Here is an 18,301-nt window from a genome sequence, read left to right as displayed (position 1 = left end):
CTCAAACTTCTTTTTTGAGGCACAGAATTTACTTTTAAGATAGCGTTTGGATAGAATTTAGTTGTTTAACTTCATATATGTGGTCAATTTATCATGAAAGAGCCTATTTAAAAATAAAAATTCAGAGAACCGGCAGGGGCGGGCAGTTCCGCGAATTGTATCCGAATAAAGCAACCTATATTCGGCATGGCCCGTTTAGAAGTCCCCTTAACTCTATGGAAGTCCTCCCTGCGTCACCTCTTATATATGTCTGTCTCTTATATGTCATCATGATTTGTGTACATGGGGATCTCATCTTAAACAAGCTAAGTGCTTAACTGAGCTATCCAGTTTAGTAGACCTTGTATTGCGAATTTGTACTTCCATGTACTATTATGTACTGTCATGTACTGTTCTCATGTCTTACTAAATAAAGTACATCAATCAATCAATCAAACCCCCTGGTGGTCGGGGAAACGAACTGCTGGAGTTTTTTTCTTTGTTTATCTCTGAACTTGCCTACAATCCCTTTAAGGCAAAACTGTGCTTCAGAAGTAGTAAATCCAGAGGGTGTGTTTTGTGTTTGCTCAATACAAATGATGCTTTTGCTCGATACGGATATGTGTTGGTTTTGCACCATATAGCAATTTGCATCATTGGGTCCCTCAAAGTAGGTGGCTGTGAACATGGAAGTATGTCCGTCCATCCGTCTGTGGGTCTGTGTACAGTTAATCTTGGGACACCGTTGGGCCGATCGGCGTGAAACACATGGTCACATGGTAGCATTATATCAGGCCACTTTACGGCCATGTGAAAAAAAAACACTTTTGAATCTGTTTTGAGATGAGATTCCAAAATTATTAACCAATACATTATATATTTTTTTACAGTAACATTGTCATTCAAAATATTGTAAACACTGTATCTTGGTATCCTTAGGTTGGAAGTGCTTTTAGTAGTGCTTCAGCAAAGGCAGAGTTGGACACCATTGCAACTGATAAATCGAAGCATGTGTATCGAGTGAACAACTTTCAAGCTCTTGAAAAAATCAAGGATTCTTTGCAGAACAGCATCTTTTCAATTGAAGGTATAGTTCCAATGTCCACATAAAATCTGGATCAGCAGGAAAATCTTAATTGAGTAGTGAGATATTTCTTGTTTATTTATTTTTCCTGTACAGGATCTCAGACAAGTGGTGGTTCACTGAAACTGGAAATGGCTCAAGAGGGATTCAGTGCTGCTTGTGTGCCTGGGGTAATCAAAAACACAAAAACAAAAAAAGTTGTCTCTTCACATGATAAAACCCTATTACAGCATATGGGCAAATTGAAAATTTAGGGAGGCGAGGATACCAACTCCCACATGGAGCTCGCTGAGGGAATGCGTTGTTTGACTATCTGAAATGTCCAATTATAAGAACAACCATGTTTTTAGGTAAGTTTAAAATTTGGGTTCCTGTTTACTGTACCTATACTAGGGAGGATTCCAGATGGCGGCTGTTGGTGCCTTCCAGTGGAGAGGGAGCTACCAAAAAATATCAGCACAAGGCCAGAGGGAAGACTTCAAGGAGTTTACAGATATGGTTCCTGACAGTTATCTTGGTGAGAAAGTACTAAATTAACTTCTTAATACTGTAGTGTATGCAGTTACCACCAATATACCGCTATGTCTATCTAAATAATTAAAGACTTTAATCTTCTGCATGTTACATCAGACTTCTAGCCATAGCTTTCATGTGTGAGTCATTGTTTAGTCCAATGTAATTCGACACACCTACATCTAAAAACAGTTTTTTTTCCTTCTTGGTGAGAAGGTCATGTGATAAGCATAATTAATTATTTAAAAAAACTCTAGCACTCAATGTTTACTCTGTGCTGTTTTCTCCTAGGTTACTCCATGACCATTGCCATAAGAAGAAGTGGCTATCTCACCATTGTCGGTGCTCCAAGATATAAACACATGGGGATGGTGATGGTGTTCTCCTCCAGCAATAGCCCCCAAAAGATCGACCCCTCGACAAATCCACAGGTTTGTGCTCCAAATATTATTCACAGTACAATAAGAAATATAGCTGCAAGCAGCGATAATACGGGGCCAGTGAGAGAGAGAGTGAGACAGACAGACAGTAATGGAAACTGGAGAGAGAGAGAGAGAGAGAGAGACATGGAAACTGGAGAGAGAGAGAGAGAGTTGGAGAGAGAGAGAGAGAGAGAGAAAGAGAGAGAGAGAGAGAGAGAGAGAGAGAGAGAGAAAGAGAGAGAGAGACATGGAAACGGAATAGATTGAAGAGAGAGAGCGAGAGAAAGAGAGCCATGGAAACGGAATAGATTGAAGAGAGACATGGAAACGGAAAAGATTGATGAGAGAGAGAGATGGAAACAGAATGGATTGATTGGACATCTCAACTTATTGCCATTAACAGGAATCGAACTCTAAACCTTCGGACTAATAGGCTGCAACACTACCTATAGTGCTATAGCTTTGTCCAGGCTGAGGTTGTCTGTTGAAGATCATAAACTCTTGCCTTCTGTCATGAACCAAGCCAACACTAAGATCACTCGTTCACAAACCATTTACCAATAGAGAAATTGTATCTGTGTCTCCTCGAAACCAAAACCAGTGAAAGCGGCCGATCTACAAGCTCACAAAACGTTGGTATCTGAAAAGTTGTGAGATTGTAGATCAGCTACTTTTACAATGAAGTACGTCATACATTGAAAATACGTACTCTCAAATAAGCATTTCAGGTTATCTTTAGCATTTGCACATGTATTCGTTGATATAGTCATGTTTTTTGCAATTCAACTTAAATGAGTCTGCATCAAGTGAGGCTTGAACCGGCAACCTTGTGGTTGTGAGGCTCTCGCTTAAGGGAGAAGCCATTGGACCAACAGGCTAGACCTGTGAAAAAAGAGATCAGACAGATGATACAGTTTCACGCAAATGGCTGAAAAATCCTGGGTTTAAGTGTTTTTCAAACTGCTCAAAATTGCGGACAATCTAAGGGCGGAGCTTACTGGTCAAAGTGATACATGTGTTCCTCATGAGTCAAGGCACATGTGTAAGCAGGTTTAATGGCTGTCGGCCAAACGAGGCATGACTTATGCCTGTTTAAAGTTTGCATTTTCAAAAAATTGCTATAGCGCCCCCCTTTGGCCAATTGGAGTAAGATTGGTTTCAGTGATATTTGGAATGACCCTCAACCTTTCTGCAAAGTTTCAAAGAAATGTGAGTCTGCATGTATGTGTTAGGGGCAGATGAATAATTTTAATAAAACTGCAATAGTTAAAATCTATCTCCTCCTGGGATTTTTGAGTACTTTTCACAACATTCTTTACACATGAACTTTGGACCTCTGCCGACATAATGATGCGAGCGGATTTCTTCTAAGTGAAAAAATGCAGAAGTTAGGAGCCAATGACTGTTTTTCATATAATTCAAAATGGTGGGAGATCTAAAGGTCAGAGGTCAAAAGTCAAAGGGTGAAAGTTGTTCAGCATGAGGAGACGCATATGTGTATCCAAGTTTCATGGCTCTAGGTCAAACAGGGCATGAGTTGTATACCTGTTCAAAGTTGCCATTTTCAATTGAGTGCTATAGCGCCACCTTTGGACGAAAGATTGTGAGAATTATTTCTTGATCGTTTTTCATGACCATCTACCATATGGCCGAGTTTCGTAAAAAGCAACTGCACGGTTCAGCCAGAACTGCGAAAAGTGGCAGAAGAAGAAGAAGAAGAAGAAGAAGTGACAGAATACTGCCAATAACAAAACAGGTCCAGAGCTGAGCTCTGGCCCCGTAAAAATATAAAACTATTTTATGATAAATGAAATGAATCCTGCTTTGAATGATGATTTCTGGCTTGCTCAGTTTCAGATTGGAGCATATTTTGGGGCAGAGGTTTGTACCATGGATGTGGATCGAAGTGGATACACTGACATAATCCTCATATCTGCTCCTTCATTCGTGGAGAAAGATCGAGAGGGCAGGGTTTACGTCTGTAGCTTTACTCACGAGGTAAAGAATGTTTAACTTTCTGTCATCAAATGCATACATTTGACATTAGGTATTCAAATTATAATTACTAGAGACCATACCCGGTCGACGCATCCGTGGGGGGATATGCGCACATGATCTGGCAACCCGGGAGGAAGTTCGTCCCATAGCTGGGAAGCCCCGTAACCATGGCGACATTCTTTGACACAAAAGCGCTAATAAGAAGCTGAGATTTGATGAAATTGAAAAACGGGCTTCACAGTTAAGTTCAGATGGTAATGGTCAATGGCTGTGTGCAAAATTAGAGCAATTGGTCCAGCCACTGAGGAGAACCGGCTAGCTTCACCTACTCACCTACTCAAGACGGTTACTAGAATTATAGTATGATAATTCCTGTTTTTCTGTTTTCCCACCAGAGAGTTGATTGTCTATTCGATAGTCAAACAGTGTTGAAAGGTGTTGCAGGAGAAAGAGGAAGGTTTGGTTCCTCTCTTGCTCCACTGCCTGATCTCAACAGAGATGGATTCAATGATTTGGCTGTGGGAGCACCACTAGAGAATGATGGTCAAGGAAGCATTTATATTTTCCATGGTGATGTTAGAAAAACAATCAATCCCATGTACTTACAGGTGTGTGAAAGTCAATACAGTGGCCATGGATTCATGCAACGTTTTGTATTTTTTATAGCTTGATCTCTTAAAACATTCTTTTACCTTTTTTCCTCTTCTAGAGAATTCCTGGCTCTGATGTCCAGCCTGGACTGCGGTTCTTTGGTCTGTCTATTAGCCAGTCTTCTTTTGACCTCAGTGGAGACAATCTGCCTGACTTAGCAGTGGGTTCAAAGGGTGCTGTCCTCCTACTCAGGTAAATATAAAGAATGGTGTAAAACTATCCCTGGTGTTATTCTGGTCTTCTATACCTCTACCTCAAGACACCTACCTCGACATCAAACCCTTTTACACTTATTGCTTGAGCCTGTTTCTAGCACATCTGAAAACTTCTGCATACAGAAGGCACTTTTTTTTACTTGATTTGAAAGGAAAACATGTTACACAATTTCATCATTAGTGCCATCTGAATATGTTACCAGACTCCAACTCTAATAATATAATAAAAAACACCAACCAAAATGTTCACAATCAACAGCACCACAGAATGTCACCAATTTCAGTGTAATAGAGACTCATCAATTTTGTTCTGGGCTTGTGACCGCTACATGCATAGAGCCATGAACTCTCCATAGCCATTTGTGTTTGGCTGGCACTCTTATGATCAGTGCTGGCTTAATGCAAGGACATTAAGTGCTGCAGCACTGGGCACCAACCTTGGGGGGGCACCGAACGGCAGGGCAAAAGTGAAAGAAGACTCTACTATCGTGGAAAGACCGGCAAAATATTGAAACAGTTGCTGCTGAAGAACCGGTAAACAGTGAAACTCGTCGGCAGCACCCGCTTGTGAAGCGAAAATTTCCCGCTGCAAAGAGCTGAGCTCGATTGGCAGAGCTGTTGTGGCTGGGTCACTCTACATTATACCCCCTCAGTTTTTGGGAGCGCGTCCTCGCGCTTCACACTGCACAACCTTCATGTCCCTCACGTGAGAACCTCCTCCACTACGCCAGATGTAGTGATTCAGACTCGATTGGTAGAGGTGTTGTGGCCGGGTCTTGTCTGGGGCACTACATTAGCATTTGGCAGTATTAAACTGTGGCTACCCCAGGGAGTTTTAGGGGGCGGGAAACACATATGCAATCAGATCAAAAATGTTTTAAATAAATAAATAATAATCTTTAGGGGTCAACTGGAGTCCAGTCTCTTGCAAACATGAGAGCCACTGGAATGCAAAGCATAGACTCCAACAGCATGGTTTGGTAGGACCACAGGACCAGGGCCAAGAGGAGGGCCAGTCTTTCTGCTGTCGATCAGAGAAGATGGAAATCGCTCTACCAGCATTGTGGGTGTGCAGGTTTGACATTTTAGCATCTTGGCAACCAGTTTCTCTGCCATGGTACCAGAACTGCGGTCCAGAACCGCGTATGTCTATGGGTAGGGTTGTCCGATATTGGCTTTTTTACCGATAACCGATATACCGATATTGTCCAACTCTTAATTACCAATACCGATATCAACCGATACCGATATATGCGGGGATTATTGTGATTAGGGTAAGCTCAAATTTCATATCACACACACCATATACAGTAAGAACTCCTGTAACTTATTTATAAAGCAAAAAAAAAAAAAAAAAAAAGTTTTCAAAAACCGATACCGATATTTTCCCGATATCAATTTTTATGCTAATATCGGCCGATAATATCGGGAGGCCGATAATATCGGACATCCCTATCTATGGGCCACTTGGTGAAATAGTGCTTCACTGCCATGATGTAGCAGTTTCCATGGTCCATGAAAGTAAGCTGGCCCAGAATGTGTTCCAGGGTGGCGCACACAAGGTATTGTTGTGTGAGTGCTGGGTAGGGTCCAGACTTATGGAGCTGTGTGTACTGTATGTCCATAAGTGTGACTGTTACACTCACCAGAAAAGTGTCACACTTGTGGACACACAGCTCAATATCTTGTTACCAGTATGAGTAATAGAACCAGACCTGGAAGACAGTCTCCCATTCTGTTTGTAATGATTGCATTATGGAGGAAATTGTTGACTGTCTTGCATTTACTTTTAGCAGACGATGACTGCACATTATAAGAAAACAAAATATATGAAATATTTATAAATACGCAGTGGTGGACTAAGTACTCAACCCCAGTACTTGAGTAAAAGTACATATACTAATGGTCAAATTTACTCTACTACAAGTAAAAGTAGCTCAGTCAAAATGTTACTCGAGTAAAAGTACAAAAGTAATTGCTTTTAAATATACTTAAGTGCAAGTACAAGTAAAAGTAAAAGTAGGAGTACATTTTTATATACATACATACATACATTCATACATACATTGTAAGCAATGTAGTTTGTCTTCGGTAAACACAGTAAGTATTTGAAAAATGTATGTTTCTTTTATGTCTGTGTGTGCGTTTTTCACAACATGGACTTCAGATAAGGCCATGGGATGTTCTTGGAGGTTTGTCAGGCTGATTCAGCTGCTGATCAGACTCAGTTTGTTCTTCTCCTGCTGCCGCCATTACCGTGTTTTGTCAACTCAAAAAAAGTGGTGGTCACACAACTTCAACATGCCAGACAACACTGTTCTGTGTGAAAGCCATCAAACCTCAGAATGGTTTAGTAGAGCGAAAGCGTCTTCACAGCTTTCATGACATATCTGACAATTCCGCAATAATGTCTTTGGCAACGTTACGAGTGACTCCCTAGTCCCTGTGTAGGATGCAGTTTAACCTGTAACCTGTGTAGCATGCAGGGCCTCCATCAGGTGCACACATAGGAGCCAACCAGTGCTCGAGCACCTGCCTGTTTGTTTATAGGAGAAATTGCCCTTCTCTTATTTAAATATCGGTCTTGCTGAACCACAGTTGCTCTCCACCCTGCTCTCATTCAATACAATGTATGTTAGGTTGCTTTGTTTTCTCATCCTGATAAGTCTGATCTAATATGAGAGTGACGACACTAGGGTTGACTCCCATTGTAAGAATGGAATGCCGAAATGCTCGATGAGAAATTTGCAATGTTTACGAAATTTTAATAGTTCATACTGTTCGTCCATAATAGGCTTCCAAAGTTGGTGGGAGGGGCCTATTTTACAAAAAATGCCAAAAATCACAAACGAAACGTCCAATTAAACTCAAATTTGAATCACATGTCAAGGGTTGTGTACTCAACGAAGCGCCAAAAGCATTTCCACTTTTACCCATAGTGGGCGCCACAAATGCGCAAAATGTAACCGTGATTCTTATTGCATTTTAAGGAAGGAAAAAAAAGGAGAAAAAAAAATGGAGCACAGGTCTCCGCCAGGTCAGGTAGGTTAGTATGGGCATTGACTAAAGAGATATCAGATATGTACCGATTTGCGTGATGTTTGGACAACATTTGTAGGAGCAATATATACATATATATATTTGCAAAAATCGGCCTCCTGGTGGCGCTATAATAGGGCAATGTTGAAAGGGTGGCATTTGTTCCTGCGTAGTGCGAATGTGTGTGCAACTCTCACCGCAATCGGACGCTGCGTTCATGATTTGCGGCATTTTGTTCAAAACGGGCCACTCCTGCAAACTTTAGATATCAATCTTAGCCAATCAGGATGGATTCTGAAAAAGATCCGTCTTGATCACATGACTATAGAGATCATGTGTATTGATTTGTGTGAAATGGGGATAAAATCTGAAGGAGTAATTTCCAAAAATGTGTTTTACATAAGTTGGCTTCCTGGTGGCGCTATAAAAGGCAGATGTGAAAAATGCAGTGCAAAGGTTTTTCCTTGGCCTCTAGGGAGTGCACATACAAAGTTTTGTATGTGCACTCGGTGCAGTTATAGGTAAAAACACGAATCGGCCTGTTATAGCGCCACCATGAGGCTGATTTGAAAAACTTCAAGTGACATTTCTTCCTCGGCCTAGTGGGAATGTACGTACAAAATTTCACGGAAATTGCATGCTGTGTTCATGATTTGAGGCATTTTGTTCAAAACGGAGCACTCCTACAAACTTTGGAAGCCATTTTTAGCCACTCAGAATGGAATATGAAAAATCTGGAAGACCTGTTTCGTTTAATGACTATAGTGATACTGTGTACCGATTGCGTGACATTTTGACAACATCTGTAGGAGTACTGTCAAAAAATGTGTTTTGCAAAAAGCGGCCTCCTGGTGGCGATATAACAGACCCATGTGAATGTGGGGCAGAGGTTCTGAATTGACATCCAGGGAGTGTGTGTGCACAGTTTCTCTGCGATCAAGCAAACGGTGCGGGAGATTAGCTGTTCACAGACGGATACACACACACGGACACACACACACACACACACACACACACACACACACACACACACACACACACACACACACACACACACACACACACACACACACACACACACACACAGGGTGCAAAACATACTCTCTCGCCATGACTTTCGGCCTGGCGGAGACAAAAAACAGCCAACCTAAAAGTAACTAGCACTTCACAGCCTTCCTAGAAATGTACTTGAGTAAAAGGTAACATTTTTGTCTTGGAAATCTACTTGAGTGAAAGTATAAAGTGTTAAAAAATCTAATACTCAAGTGAAGTACAAATAATTAAAAATCTGTACTTAAGTACAGTACTCAAGTAAAGTTACTGTCCACCCCTGTAAATATGTAATTTACGTGATTCCAGTGATTCTGTCCATTTCCAGATCTAAGCCAATAGTAATGGTGGAAGCACAGGTGACATTCAGCCCAGCTCAGATCCCCACCAACAACCCAGACTGCAATTCTCCATTGAACAACACAGCTAAAGTCTGCTTCACTATGACTCGCCACTCAGGTTTTTGCAATTATTTTTAAGTCTATACACCACAGAGCCATTTTAGCATTTAAAATACTTTTATGTTGAGAGTAACTTTTTAATGAAAGTCTAAACTGTTCCAGCTCAAGCGCGGATTAATTATACATTGACGCTGGATTCAACCCGAAAAACTCCAAATAACCGTGCTTACATCAAGATGCCAAAAAAGATGCCAAAACAACGAGAGCTTTTCAACTCGTTTACCCTTGACACGACAAAGCCACAGCCACAGTGCTTTCCACATATATTTGAAATTGAGGTAGGTTGGTAATCTAAATAAGTATAAACTGGTAATCTAAATAAGTATACATTAGATCAATCTTTTTTTATTGAAGGTTGGACTACTGTATGAATCTTTTCATAATAATGCCCTCTCATTGCAGGCGTGTCCAGAGGATGCTCTGAATGAACTGTCTAATCAACTTAGATTCACATTTGAAGGTGTCCCATCTTTAGACAACCTCAGTCCAAGCCTTGAACAGAAAGCTCAGACAACCACACATCATCCTGTAAGTTGTCTGTCTGTCTGTCTGTCTGCCTGCCTGCCTGCCTGCCCGCCCGCCTATATGTCTATCGTTTCATAGGTCCAAATATTTACTCTAGAATGCAATGTTAATTATTTTTAGCGGCGCTAGCCGCTCTATACCTTTAGGTATATACCTGGCTTTTGCGTCAACGTTCTGATTGGTCAGACACGTCAACAAAGTGATTGGTCAAGCTTCACGTGACACGTGGCTATAAACACATTTAAACACTTATTGATGACAAAATGTATCAAAGGCGCCGCTACCTTCACACAGGTGTGATTTTTATTTAGAGTTTGAGAGAGGACAGACTACCCTTGGTAAGAGAGCTTGACATTAGAGATTGCAGATTAGCCAGAATGATTGGCCATTGGAATAATCGGTATATACTGTAGCTAGCTTTATGGCTTTCCAGTTCAGAGTGAATTCATGTTCAAACAGCTTGTAAGATCATCATGTCATTATTGCTGTTTGAAAGAAAACATGATTAACACGGTTGACTTCCTCCCTTGTACAACAGTTAAGGTTTGAAATCAACTGTGGCACTGATAACCGCTGTACTGACAACCTCAAAGTTGATTTCAACTTTACCAGGTGAGACATAATGTACACATATGTCCTCTAAGAGTGTGGTTACTTTGTTGATGAACAAGTGCCATTTCTTACCCTATAAGAAGTTTGAATAAATATGGAAAATCTTAACAATGAAGGCAAAACTGATTTTGTGGGCTTGCTTGTCTGTCAAGTCATGTCACATTTAGTTATACAGGACATTTAAAAATAACTCTCCTTTGCCACAATGCTAGACCACAAGGGATTAAAAAACACAGATATAAACAACAGGGGGATTGAAATGCTAGCAAATACAAATGAGTTCTTGAGCCTTAAAAGATGTAATGGAGTGATGGGGAGATCAAACAGAGAGGATCATAAAAACATGATTGATACACCGAATGAACATAGACACTTCACAGATTATAGAGAACTTTGAATTATAAAAATCTCTTGAGAATTGGTCTAGTATGGCTGAGCTAAACTGCCGGTTGTTATGCCACATAACACCTGTGTCCTACAACCAAAGACGTGTGTGTGTGGCTCATCTCATTCAAACACCAGCTGTCATCTGTCAGATTTTCAGTGAAACAAAACTATCGTATATATATCATATCTTTAACTTATTAATATCATTAGCACTTACTGCTGCTTTTCTTTAAGGTGAAAAGGGTATGTAAAATCATTGAAGCAACCAGTGTTTTTCTAAAAGTTTCCCTCGAGTTTTGTTTTATCATTGCAAACCTGAGTGCTCATTCTCCAACTATTTCATGGGACAATGGATAGGATATACAGGGGGGATAGATTTGCCATTTTATCAATGATGATGATTATGATGATGAAACATAGATATAACAAAGATATAAGCTACACCAAAATAGTCTAAATACAGATAACCTTATGCCCATGCCCTAAGCACCCTATAGCGCAGTAGTTATCATTATAATTTCTCAAATGATTTAAGCATCTACGTGTTCATGGGTTTGTTGTTGAAAAATACATCAATAGCACCATAGTAGCCGTCTGTCGGTGTCGGCTCTCAGGTCCACAGAAAGATACTTTTTTTCCACACCTTCCAATCGGCTAACCTCCAGAATCGTCCCGACTTCATTCGACTGCCGGTCTATAGTAGTCAGTAGAGCCAACTTTAGATTAAAGTGTGATATAGAGTACTTACTGTAATATGTCTATTAACAAAAATGCACCCATTTCACCAGAAAGTAATGTATTTGTCTGTTGTGACTGCTGGGAGGTCAATGTTTACATACAACCTGAACTGGTCTAGGTCACTGAACAATCTTTTTAAATATGACTTTCCTTTCAATAGCAATCTGATTCCTTAGATGCAGTTTTCAAGCATGTATTAGTAACATTTCTTGGGTTGACCAAAGGAGGATGTATTTCAAAATTCTTACACGTCTTATATAAAATCAGAGTGAATGGCAAACATTATCTTTCCCCTTATGATTCCTCATACACTTAAGACATAATTTAATAACATTTTTCGTTTCTGTTTTTGCATCAGCTCTACAGAAGTTAGAGTGGGCATAGATGAACTGTTGAACGTAATGGTGTCAGTCGAGAACAGAGAGGAGAACTCGTACAACAGTCGTGTCACCCTCACATACCCTCCTGGGCTCTCATACAGGAAGTTCACCATACAGCAGGTAAGGCAGTATTGCCAAGGTAACATCAATGCAACATAACTAACCCCAAGTTCAGTCTTAATAAGTTATTTTCATTGATCAAAGAAGATGTGTGGTTAACATGCCTTGTGGTTTTCTTTGTCTTTACCAAGGGAAGAGTGGAATGTAACTCTTTAGACGCTGAGAATGGTTTATCACGTGGGAAGAGTGACTGCACCATTGACAAGCCTATTTTCAAAAGCAATGCCAAGGTTCAACTTTTAGATTCCTGACATATCTTCTCCTCTCACATATCTGCAAGGGCAGTTAAAAATAATTGTCAAATTGTTTTGGTTTTGAATGTTTTTGTAGATGAATAGGCTTAAGTGTTTTAAAGGGCTTTGTCTGAACCATTCCATTCTAGGCTTTTTTCACTGTCTCCTATGGGATAGATATCAACAGTGAACTTGACAGAAAGATGCTGATTACTGCAAATGCCACAAGGTACTGTTGTCTGCATGGTGGAAACCCTTGCACTGTGTGGTTGAGTGCTTTCTATCATTGCATTACTAGGAATTGTTTCTCTTCTGTAACAGTGGAAATGGTGACCATTCCTCAAAAAGTGAACTTGACCGGTCCAAGGAGATTGATGTGAAGTACAGCATTTTTCTTTCCATTTCCAATCCAAGGTTTGCATTGTTTCTTATCATTCACACAGTCATTATTTTTAAGTTAAAAAATTCTTAAAAATATATATATCTATGCAGTTCACTCAGCTACACCAATTTCACCTTTGGAAAACATAATCTGCAGACACCACTTCCACAATCAATTACGGTAAAACATCTTATGTAAATATTTGATGTTAATGTATTAAATGCAGCTTTTAGGTTTACTGTTGTGACATCAAGGGACATCAAGGATTCTTTCTATCTTCTTTCTATCATGTCCTATCTCCTCTCAGGTTTTAAATTATGTGAGAGCCTTTAATGTTACTGTGGTCATCAAGGTGCCGGTGAGGCTTGGTGATAAAGACATCTGGGTGAATCCTGGTAGTATAAAGGTAACTTACATGGATGGACACTTCAATGCATGTTCATGGAGCTAAAACACACTAACCTTCAAACTGCTCTGTGACAAACTGTTTCTCATGTCAGATTCAGTTCAATGAGTTAGGGTTATTTGATGTGCTATTAATGTGACTCTAATGTTATATTTTCCAACATTCAGATTCCAGGCTGCAGCAGATCTAAAGACGAGGAACCTAACTTCCCACATTTTGTGGATAACATCAAGAAAAATCATGAAGTGGTAAATATGGCTATATCAATCAATCAATCAACTTTATTTGTACAGACTCAGGGGTCCATTAAAACACATAACATAAAAACACTATATATACAAAAAGAACACCCCTACACCATAAAAACATCAGCTTTTACAAGAGACAATAATAACAGTGTTTCCAAAAAGTAGACCTTTATCTGATAACACTGAGGCAATGGGACTGCAACCCCGACTACAGATCCCATAGTCTTCGAGGAGCGTTCAAAAAGGTTCTAATAAAAAGCTTACATTTTGGAAAAGTGAAAAATTGGCTTTGTCACTCTCTGTATATGCTAATGGTCAATGCCTGTGTGCAAGTTCAGATCATTTGGTCAACCCACTGAGGAGAAACGCGGACAAAGGTTTTTTCATTTTACAATTTATTTATGTATGCTAAACATTCAATTTCATAACATTTTGCTTGAAATGTGTCCTTTAATTGTCCATAGGACTGTTCCGTTGCCACGTGTACAGTGTTCAGATGCAACGTGGTCATGGTTAAAAATCAGCATGACGTTTACAACATCTCTGCTAACCTGAGCTCAAGATGGATCGAGCAGGTAAATATTATGTCTAAAATATGTGCTGTTAATTCAACACTGAACATTGCATTTTAGATCTCAATCATTGCCATTTACAGAGGGTAAAGTAGGGGAGCAGTACTATGTAAGTCTAAACAATAAATAATCATTGGTGGTTGAAGATGGTTAAAATGATTTAAAGCATCTCATATCCTTGGGCAAATTAGAATAACTAGACCATACCCGTAGGGGGATATGAGCACCCAAAGTGTGCAGTTTGGCTTATGCGCTGAGAACAGACAGTTTATCAGGGATGGAAAGTGAGTTTGTACTGTGTAGTGCAGTGGTTCTCAAACTTTTTAATGTCAAGGACCCCCAAATTGACACTTGTTAGCCCGCGGACCCCCATTTGAAAAGATATGCCAGGGACCCCCATAAGAGAAGATTTTTTTTACGGCTCTAGTAGTGAATCTCAACCATTTTAATTTCAAGGACCCCCAGTTTGACATGCATTAGGGCTACGGACCCCCATTTAATGGCATATCTATCTCTTGGACCCCAGTTTATATCGTAAAATCTATGTGAATTTAACTCTGAGAGTGTACAAATGGAACCAAATGGACCCGTTAAGAGTCCATTTGGTTCCATTTGTACACTCTCAGAGTTACAGACCCATAAGGGTCCATTTGGTGCCTAATCTATCATTTAGCTGGGGACCCCTGGAACTCCCTCAAGGACCCCTGGGGGGCCCCGGACCCCACTTTGAGAACCAATGGTGTAGTGTGTACACACACACACGCACATCCCGACGTGGAGGCACAGAACACACACAAACACCCGCGCATATACAGATCTAACAGGCGGAGCCGTCCACCGTCGGCCGTCGCCAACACACACACGCGCGAGCCGTCGCGAGCGCGCACAAACACACACACACACACACACACACACACCACGGTACATCCTCATGCGGCCCGTGGCCCGTCGCGAACACACACACACACACACACGGGCGTCACGCAAACACAAATAATGTACATTGTGACATGTGCCTCCCCAACGTGCATGCGCGAACACACAGGCGCGAGCCGTCGCAAGCGACACACACACACACACACACACACACACACACACACACACACACACACACACACACACACACACACACACACACACACACACACACACACACACACACACACACACACACAGAATGGGTGTTTGGATTGGGCACACACACACACACACACACAAACCACGCAGACGGCAACACAGCAACAGTGTCGCGAGCGAGCGCGTGCACCAAACAGCCACGGCAACAGTGTGTCGCGCGCCCCAAGACACCACGGCCACAGAGGTTAGTCAAATTATAGGAGGATAGGAGGATTCCCATATCTTTCCTCAGATAAAAATTTGGGTTCATGCAGGTTTAAAGGGCAAGACCACTTTAGTAGAGGTTTGGGTTGTGTAGTTACCTTCGATGATGTAACCTCAAAGGTGAACAAGAAATAAAAAATAATTGCTCCAATGATTGAAAATGGATAATTAAAAAAATGCTCCGCATTGACTTACATTGTACAGTGAAACAGCTCTCAAAATCACTCTTTTAGCACATACAAACGCAACCAAAGTTGATTCAGACAATCTAGAGCATCACCAAACCCAGTACTATTTTCTTTTTAATAAAAATGTTAACTTCCTGTTGATTTTGCAATTTTTATTAAGAAGAAAACCCAGACTGGAATAGTAAAATCAACAGGAAGTTGACATTTTTATTAAAAAACAAAAACAGTACTGGGTTTGGTGATGCTCTAAATTGTCGGAATCAACTTGGTTTCTGTTCGTTTATGTGCTAAAAGTGTGACTTGGAGAGCTGTTTTACCATACAATGTAAGTCAATGAGGAGCATATTTTTGTCAATTTCTAATCAATGGAGCAACTATTTTTGATTTCTTGTCCACCTTTGGAGTTACATCATGGCAAGGTAACTACACAATCCAAACCTCTACCAAAGTGGTCTTACCCTTTAATCATTATTATTTCCACTACATTGGATGGTTGTGAGTGGGTGAATATTATATTCTGGGTGATGACACAGCTGATCAATGAATCACTAATCTACACATTTTAGCCCTTATTGACACTCATTAGGCAGAAATGTGACCAACCATCCTTGATTACTATCATTACAAGCAAACAACCAGTAAAGCCAGTAAAGATCAGAGCTTTGAAGTTGAGCAAATTGCTCCTCATCTTCTTCCCTATTTACTTCTGACCCACAGATTGGTCTCCAGTCGGCCAAATTCCTTTTGATCAGCACAGCCACTTTGGAGTATGACAGAGACCAATACATCTTCTTTTCAGCAGAGTCTAAAAACAATCCCCCAGTTCGAAAGGTAACATTCCGTCTATTTGTTCATTTTACTCTTTTACTCATTTAGAAGACTTTGAATGTGATGTTGAATGTAATTGCTGTTCTCAGATTGTGGCCACAGTAGAGGTGTACACTGAGACAGACCTCACCAACTGGATCATTGGTGGAACTGTGGGAGGACTTGTTCTTTTGGCTTTGATCACTGCTGGCTTATATAAGGTAATACACTGTATATAATTTACGTTCATTTCAAGGTAATAGTTACGGTTCTATTGTTTGATGAAAGCACAAGACATCTCTTCATGAATGATAATACGCACAATGATGTCCCATATCATGTTCTTTAACGTGTTTCTTAAAGTTTTCTGAAAAATGTATGTTTCTATATCAGTGGTGCTCAAAACAAAAGGACACCTAAAATGATGTACTTGGCCATAGACCCCCATCTCAAAATGTTTTGTTCCAGGGACCCCCAGAAGCAAAGATTTGAGTTAAAAATGTTCTATATAAATGGAATAAATATATATATTCAAAGATTTGCACACATTTTCATGATTTCTCAAAAAACAGCAGATCTACAAGCTTGTATATCTGGTATTTTTGAATAGCCAAAGTATAAAATGGTCAAAGTGGTTAAAATCTAAAATGACAGATGCTTTCCTGGTTTTGATGGGTTAAAGGGCTATGGCAGACCTTCAGATAATTCATATACGCCAGCTGTCATGAAGTAGGCTATGCATGAAATCCCCAGCTCATCACATAGATGCTTTGTCAATCCCATGGCATCCATTTTGTGCGTGCTAGGCAGTGGTGGAAAAAGTACTCAAATTCTTTACTTAAGTAAAAGTACCAATACTGCAATATAAAAATACTCTGTTACAAGTAAAAGTCCAGAATTAAAATGTTACTTGAGTAAAAGTACAAAAGTATTGGCATCAAAATGTACTTAAAGTACCAAAAGTAAAAGTACTAAATATTTGAAAATAGCCGATCTACAAGCTCACAACGCGTCGCAAAGCGACGCGTTGTGAGCTTGTAGATCTGCTATTTTCAAATAGCCTAGGTTTAAAATAGGTTTAAAGTGGTTAATGTATGTTTTATAATGTAATAATTTACATCTGAAAAGTAACTAGTAACTAAAGTTTTCAAGTAAATGTAGTGGAGTAAAAGTACAATATCTGCCTCTGAGATGTAGTGGAGTAGAAGTAAAAGTATTGGAAATTGGAAATACTCAAGTAAAGTACAAATACCTCAAAATTGTACTTAAGTACAGTACTTAAGTAAATGTACTTAGTTACTTTACACCACTGGTGCTAGGTACCCTTTCATGTCAGCCAGTGCTGTGTCCCAGTTTATGCATGCACCAGATCCTTATCATAACCTTAACCGTACCAACAGTGTCTAACCTTAAATAAATGTAACTAAATAAACCTATTCTCACAATTTGATTGGCTAGGGGCACTATCATACTTCCATTCTACCAAAGTTATTATAGTTGGCTAAAACTGAAACTGAAGAATAATAATAAAAAAAATAGTATGTTAATACATTACAATATATCTTAAACAATTGGGGTGGTTGTATTTTGTCTCCGTGCTCTTCTATTAAGACATTTAGATCGTGTCAAAGGTCATGTCTCACCTAGACACAGGATCTGACACAAATCTTGACCTGATGGTCAAGATTTAAGCAGGTGCAAGATGCAAGCAGGCAGGCTCTATTAGCCCAATGGTAAAAATGTCAGCATTTGCACTGGAAACCGGGTTCAAATCCGTGGTAGAAGAGGAAAGTTACATAGTGCGGCTTTAATTAACTAATAATTTAGTAAATTAAAATCAAATCAAATCATATGGATCTCTGGTTTACATGGTAATAGGGTGGCTCCAGTGTAGAATGTGAAAGTATGACTTCATGTGACCAGCCTGTGATGTCAGTCATGTATGACGCT

At 40.0% G+C, this 18,301-nt stretch overlaps 1 protein-coding gene across 2 annotated transcripts in view; it reads left to right on the top strand.

The window, feature by feature from the left end:
- Positions 1 to 18,301, top strand: part of LOC311060927 (integrin alpha-M-like) — a 55,814-nt gene that overhangs the window by 11,931 nt on the left and 25,582 nt on the right. Inside the window, exons 9-29 of one of the 2 annotated variants that reach the window (XM_084079326.1) lie at positions 919 to 1,066; positions 1,160 to 1,233; positions 1,457 to 1,580; positions 1,868 to 2,007; positions 3,850 to 3,996; positions 4,392 to 4,604; positions 4,706 to 4,839; positions 9,280 to 9,410; positions 9,515 to 9,690; positions 9,815 to 9,940; positions 10,476 to 10,549; positions 12,033 to 12,174; positions 12,306 to 12,404; positions 12,557 to 12,636; positions 12,729 to 12,821; positions 12,900 to 12,969; positions 13,097 to 13,195; positions 13,363 to 13,443; positions 13,908 to 14,018; positions 16,262 to 16,375; positions 16,462 to 16,572. The exons of the other annotated variant lie outside the window; for it this stretch is intronic. Coding sequence (XP_083935452.1) covers positions 919 to 1,066; positions 1,160 to 1,233; positions 1,457 to 1,580; positions 1,868 to 2,007; positions 3,850 to 3,996; positions 4,392 to 4,604; positions 4,706 to 4,839; positions 9,280 to 9,410; positions 9,515 to 9,690; positions 9,815 to 9,940; positions 10,476 to 10,549; positions 12,033 to 12,174; positions 12,306 to 12,404; positions 12,557 to 12,636; positions 12,729 to 12,821; positions 12,900 to 12,969; positions 13,097 to 13,195; positions 13,363 to 13,443; positions 13,908 to 14,018; positions 16,262 to 16,375; positions 16,462 to 16,572 — 2,487 coding nt within the window. The remainder of the gene's footprint in view (positions 1 to 918; positions 1,067 to 1,159; positions 1,234 to 1,456; positions 1,581 to 1,867; positions 2,008 to 3,849; positions 3,997 to 4,391; positions 4,605 to 4,705; positions 4,840 to 9,279; positions 9,411 to 9,514; positions 9,691 to 9,814; positions 9,941 to 10,475; positions 10,550 to 12,032; positions 12,175 to 12,305; positions 12,405 to 12,556; positions 12,637 to 12,728; positions 12,822 to 12,899; positions 12,970 to 13,096; positions 13,196 to 13,362; positions 13,444 to 13,907; positions 14,019 to 16,261; positions 16,376 to 16,461; positions 16,573 to 18,301) is intronic. 2 annotated transcript variants of the gene reach the window in all.

Source organism: Gymnoscopelus microlampas (genome assembly GCF_963454915.1).
Source record: "Gymnoscopelus microlampas genome assembly, chromosome: 14".
Classification (NCBI taxonomy): Eukaryota; Metazoa; Chordata; class Actinopteri; order Myctophiformes; family Myctophidae; genus Gymnoscopelus; species Gymnoscopelus microlampas.
The sequence above is the reverse complement of the archived record's forward strand: the minus strand, read 5'-3'. Positions and strand labels throughout refer to the sequence as shown.